Genomic DNA, 5,927 nt, shown 5'->3' with positions numbered 1-5,927 from the left:
GAAACAGGGAATAGGCTTTGTTATTGTTTCAACAGCTGATTGCTGCTTTAAAGAAATGTCTGCAGGTAACCATTCAGGAGAGCTATTAAAGGCCCAGTGCAGTCCAAAATGTGATTTTCCTGTGTTTGATTTCCACACTATGAGGTTGGAATAATACTGTGAAATTGTGTAAATGATGATAATGCCCTTTTAGTGTAAGAGCTGTTTGAAAAGACTGACTGAAATTTCAGCCTGTTTTGGTGGGATGGAGTTTTGTGATTCCATGGTGACATCACCTTGCGGTAAATTAGTTAATAGACCAATAAGAAAGAGTTCCAAACCTCTCTGCCAATAACAGCTAGTTTTCAGTTTCCCCCTCCCCACTCAGACCACTCCCAGACAGTCCTAGATACATTCTTGCTTGAGAAATTGCTCTTTGCTAAGATTCTATTTTTTTAAAACTTTGTTTTCAATTCAAATGGTCAAAATCACAGTAAGGTCCTTAATTGTTACCCAGAAATGATTTGATAATGAGCTAAAAACGGCTACATTGGACCTTTAAAAAGTGGCTCCTGAGGTTCCCTTGTATAAAGCTCTCACTAAAGAGAGATCAGCTGTCTGTGGGAAATGCAGCCTTTTCCGTATCTGTGATTGATTCAAACACCCTCGATCAACTAATCGATAAACCGATTATTCTATCTGATCCCTACTATTAATGAGATGGTTTTAGTGTGGGAGTCACTGTCAACTTGCTCAACATTATATCTTGCTTAGTCTAATGCTAGTCAGTGTTCATTGACCATTTCCTTGTTCAAACTGCCTTAGCTGTTGTGGGAGTCAATGTCAACCTGCTCAACATTCAGTAGGCCTGTATCTTGCTTTGTCTCAAAGTATATCACTCTGTAATCTGTTTCTCTCAGGGACAGTTCAGGTTGTTGGTTCTGCTGAGCCCATTGTGGCCTTAGTTGGCGACGACGTCATCCTGCCCTGCACCCTGAGACCCACCGTTAGCGCTGTGTATCAGACAGTAGAATGGCAGAGACCTGACCTAAAACCAAAAGAGGTGCATCTTTACAGAGATGAAAAGGACGACCTTGCGCTCCAGAATCCATCATTCAGGGGAAGGACGTCACTGTTTAAAGAAGAACTAGAGGAAGGCAACGCTGGTTTAAAGCTGACCAGAGTGGAACTCTCCGATGCTGGAAACTACACCTGTTACGTTCCACTGTTGGACCACCAGAAAACCACCATTCAACTCATTGTTGGTGAGTCAACACACCTGCTGACCACCCAATCCCCCTTAAGAGACAGATCACATGACATCAAGGGTGAGTTCAATGTCAAGTCCATTGCATGATGAGTATTAGTAAGATAGATTGGTTAGCCTACATGCTAACCTTAATAGTGTGATTACCCCAGCTAATTCAATGTACAATGCTGTGAGTCATTGGAAGTTACTTTTTGAAATTTAAGGTCCATAAGTATCAGCAAACCCTAATTATATTTAAGCAATAAGTCACGAGGGGGTGTATCATATGGCCAATATACCACGGCTAAGGTCTGTTCTTATGCACGACGCAACCTGGATATAGCCATTAGCCGTGGTTTATTGACCACATACCACAAACCCTGAGTTGCCTTATTGCTATTATAAACTGGTTACCAACGTAATTATTTTATTGTCATACCCGTGGTATAACATTATCAACAAGGTGGTTTGAGCCCTGAATGCTGATTGGCTGAGAGCCGTGGTATATCTCTGTATCTCTATAGGTGCAGCGTCTCGACCAGTAATCTCCATTGAAGGAATCAAAGGTGATGAGGTGGTCCTGCGCTGTGAGGCTGAAGGCTGCTACCCAGAGCCTGTCATGGAGTGGTGTGACGTTCATGGACGTGTCCTCCCTGCTGCTGGACCTCCAGAGACATCCAGAGACCGTGAAGGCTGCTACACTGTGACAAGCCATGTCATCGTCCCGAAAACGGACAACAACACGTTCACCTGTCGGGTTCAACAGCCGGAGATCAAACACATGAAGGAGAGACGGGTTCATATTCCAGGTGAGGGTCTGTTTTGGATATTTGAAAGAAGGCACTATCGGTAAAAAATGTCCTGTTGTTTAAGTCATTTCAGGTGTAATATGCATTAGGTATTGTAATAATTCTACATCCTGTGTTTCAGATCAAATGTTTCCTACGCAGTGCCAGTCCTTGTGGCTGACAGTTCTTGTTGCAGCTGGAGTCACAACTCTTGTTGGAGCTGGAGGTCTCTACCTGTTGATTAAAAAAGGGATGTTGACCATCAGCATGGAAAAACGTAAGTCATGGGAGTTACTTCCTGGTGTGGTAGTGTTATCTGGTGGAGGTCTAATTGCGCTATATAAAACAACCTAAAGAGAGAGGTAAGTCATGTCTGTCTACATCAGTGGTCACCAACCGGTCGATCGCGATTGACTGCTCCATCTCCAAGACATTCCTAGTCGATCACCAAACATTTCTGTAAAAAAAACAACGATAAAGCCTTGTGTTCCTATTTATTTAAATTTTTTGGTGCTGTTTGCAGTAGGTCCACTTGATTCAGCAGCCCTGGTGCCGGGAAGGAAAAGTGTTCCCATTTCATTTGTCTGAAGGTAGAACTCCGCCTACCCGGCAGGTCCAGAGAGCAAATCAAGTCCTCCTATAGGCCGACCACTGGCAAATCAGATAGCTCAGATCACTGTGTCTGCACAGTATCTTCGAGCCATAGGTTTAAAACAAAGCCTCTAACGCACAGCAAAGTTGATACAAATAACAACAAATAATAACAAAGATAGCTAATAATGTAAGCATACTGTGTCCATAATAAGTATATAGGTTGTATGTTGGGAGCTTTTGTGAATATTTCACTTTCTCTGGTCATAGGAGCAACAATATGAATTGGTGCATGAGGCAGATATTATGCAGTGCGACTTGAGTTTTCGCCATCAGCTGGAAGACTGTCCTTTTCTCAGCAGAGGGAAGGAGGGTGGAGGGACAGTGAGTCGGGTGAGAGGCAGCCTCACCACTGCTCTCTCCCTCCCCTCAGACTGACCATCAGATACAGGTCATCAGTCAGCCTCACCACTGCTCTCTCCCTCCCCTCAGGCTGACCATCAGATACAGGTCATCAGTCAGCCTCACCACTGCTCTCTCCCTCCCCTCAGACTGACCATCAGATACAGGTCATCAGTCAGCCTCACCACTGCTCTCTCCCTCCCCTCAGACTGACCATCAGATACAGGTCATCAGTCAGCCTCACCACTGCTCTCTCCCTCCCCTCAGACTGACCATCAGATACAGGTCATCAGTCAGCCTCACCACTGCTCTCTCCCTCCCCTCAGACTGACCATCAGATACAGGTCATCAGTCAGCCTCACCACTGCTCTCTCCCTCCCCTCAGACTGACCATCAGATACAGGTCATCAGTCAGCCTCACCGCTGCTCTCTCCCTCCCCTCAGACTGACCATCAGATGAAGGTCATCAGTTCAGTAAAAATAAAAGCTAATTATTATTCTCACTTAGCTGTGCCTCACAAATAATACAACACATGATCTATTATCAGTGTGATCATATACCACATTTTATAAAATATAATTTCTAAGTGGTCTGAGAAGAACAAGATTGGCAGGGAAATCCAAGCATAGCCAATATGCAGTGATAATGTATTGGACTTCTAGCCTACTGCACAAACCTCATTGCTACAGAACAGTTTTTAATTGGTTAATGTTGCTTATGTTTTTTCAGTCATGTTTAAAAGAGAATCTGAGGGGTAGATCTCGGCCTGCTTTTTCACTCAAAGTGATCTTGACTCAGAAAAGGTTGGTGACCACTGGTCTACATGGTCAAGAGGTTGAACAGAGGACTTGACTACATAGTAGATTTCACCAGTCCAGGGATGTGAAACACATACTTAGTTGACTGTGTTCATGTGACGTGTTAGACGGTTCTGTTCTAGTCCTGTCTCTCATCCATTTAAACAGGAGCGTTGGATGTCAGTAATGCAGAACCATTAATGAAGAAGAACAAGGAGACGACGAAGAATGAGGAAGATGAGGCCGGTGAACCCAGTCTGCCATAGGTTTAAAAGATTGTAAAAGATGTGAAATGATCTAATTTATAATAATAGTGTTATATGCCATTTAGCAGACCTGTATGGACGGTCCCAGGAATCAAACCCACTATCCTGGAGTTACATGCGCTACCAAGGACCATGAATGCCTATGACTATATAGGACTATGCATTGCTATATTTACATGTTAGTCATTTAGCAGAAGCTCATATCCAGAGCGACTAGGGTTAAGTGCCTTGCTCAAGGGCACCGACAGATTTTTCACCTAGGTGGCTCAGGGATTGGAACCAGCAACCTTTTGGTTACTGGCCCCATGCGCTTAACCACTAGTCTACCTACCGCTCCATATATAGCACTATGTCATCAGCATTTGTTGTTGCATCCGCCATCTTTGGTGTCGCTTAGGTAGTCAGTAATATGTGCTGATTTATTCATTTATTTGACAGGGACAATGCACTTTAATAGTAAAAGCACCAGTTATTGCGTACAGAAGCAATCAAAGCCTGGCTGAGTTGGAAAGAGGGAGACTGTTTTGAATTGCCGGGGTCGCGGCAGAGGTCACGCGTAGGGAGTTGCTGAAGGGATATTCTGATCAGGGTCTTCTCAGGTGCTAAGATTTGTCTCTGGGGTCACGATGACCTCTCACTGTGCCAAAGAGGGGCATTGTAACTTCCCTGCCAAAATCACCAGGTGCTCCTCTATCCTGTAACTTTGCCTTAAAGGTAGACTAGCCTGTAATCTGCAGTTGGGTTGAGTTGGTGAGGGTTAGTGTTTCTCAATCTTGGTCCTGGGGACCCAAAGGGGTGCACAGTTTTGTTTTGGGAAACAATGGAACAGTATCTAACATATGGAAACCACATGTTTGACTCAGTTCCATTGATTCCATTTCAGCCATTACAATGAGCCTGTCCTCCTATAGCTCCTCCCACCAGCCTCCATTGACTGGGTTAGAGAGTAATGATTTTGGACCTTTCGGAGGAGACGGGAGACGTGAGGACAACGGGTCTGTAGTGTTTGAGTTCCCATGAAGAGATGGTGGATACACTGCCTAGAGTCTCTGTCACTGCAACGGATTTCCAGAGAAGTCGTTTTGAAAATCAACGTGAAAAAGAGCGCCACCAACTGGTGGGGGTGATAGAGGTGCCGGTTTAGATACAGTGCCTTCGGAAAGTATTCACACCCCTTCCCTTTTTCCACATTTTGTTACATTACAGCCTTATTGTAAAATGGATTAAATAAAATACATATCCTCATCAATCTACACACAATACCCCATATTGACAAAGTGAAAACAGGTTTTTAGAATCTTTAGCAAATGTATTAAAAATAAAAACTGAAATAGCTTATTGACATAAGTATTCAGATTCAGATCCAGATCTGGGGAAGGGTACCAAACAATTTCTGCAGCATTGAAGGTCCCCAAGAACACAGTGGCCTCCATCATTCTTAAATGGAAGAAGTTTGGAACCACCAAGACTCTTCCTAGAGCTGGCCACCCGGCCAAACTGAGCAATCGGGGAGAAGGGCCTTGGTCAGGGAGGTGACCAAGAACCCAATGGTCACTCTGACAGAGCTCCAGAGATCCTCTGTGGAGATGGGAGAACCTTCCAGAAGGACAACCATCTCTGCAGGACTCCACCAATCAGGCCTTTATGGTAGTGTGGCCAGACGGAAGCCATTTCTCAGTAAAAGGCACATGACAGCCCACTTTGAGTTTGCCAAAAGGCACCTAAAGGACTCAGACCATGAGAAACAAGATTCTCTGGTCTGATGAAACCAAGATTGAACTCTTTGGCCTGAATACCAAGCATCACGTCTGGAGGAAACCTGGCACCATCCCTACGGTGAAGCATGGTGGTGGC

The 5,927-nt window shown here is 44.5% G+C and overlaps 1 protein-coding gene across 1 annotated transcript; it reads left to right on the top strand.

The window, feature by feature from the left end:
• Positions 1-1,185: 1,185 nt before the first annotated feature.
• Positions 1,186-4,073, top strand: LOC311114966 (butyrophilin-like protein 1; the record flags this gene model as incomplete). The annotated part of the gene is made up of 4 exons (XM_084190185.1): positions 1,186-1,307; positions 1,753-2,037; positions 2,159-2,293; positions 3,976-4,073. The coding sequence occupies exons 2-4, from the start codon at positions 1,848-1,850 to the stop codon at positions 4,071-4,073; spliced, it is 423 nt and encodes a 140-aa protein (XP_084046311.1). The 5' UTR covers positions 1,186-1,307; positions 1,753-1,847.
• Between the last annotated feature and the right edge of the window lie 1,854 nt (positions 4,074-5,927).

The sequence above is a fragment of the Coregonus lavaretus genome (genome assembly GCF_964263955.1).
Source record: "Coregonus lavaretus genome assembly, contig: HAP1_SCAFFOLD_249, whole genome shotgun sequence".
In the NCBI taxonomy this organism is placed as follows: domain Eukaryota; kingdom Metazoa; phylum Chordata; class Actinopteri; order Salmoniformes; family Salmonidae; genus Coregonus; species Coregonus lavaretus.
The sequence above is the reverse complement of the archived record's forward strand: the minus strand, read 5'-3'. Positions and strand labels throughout refer to the sequence as shown.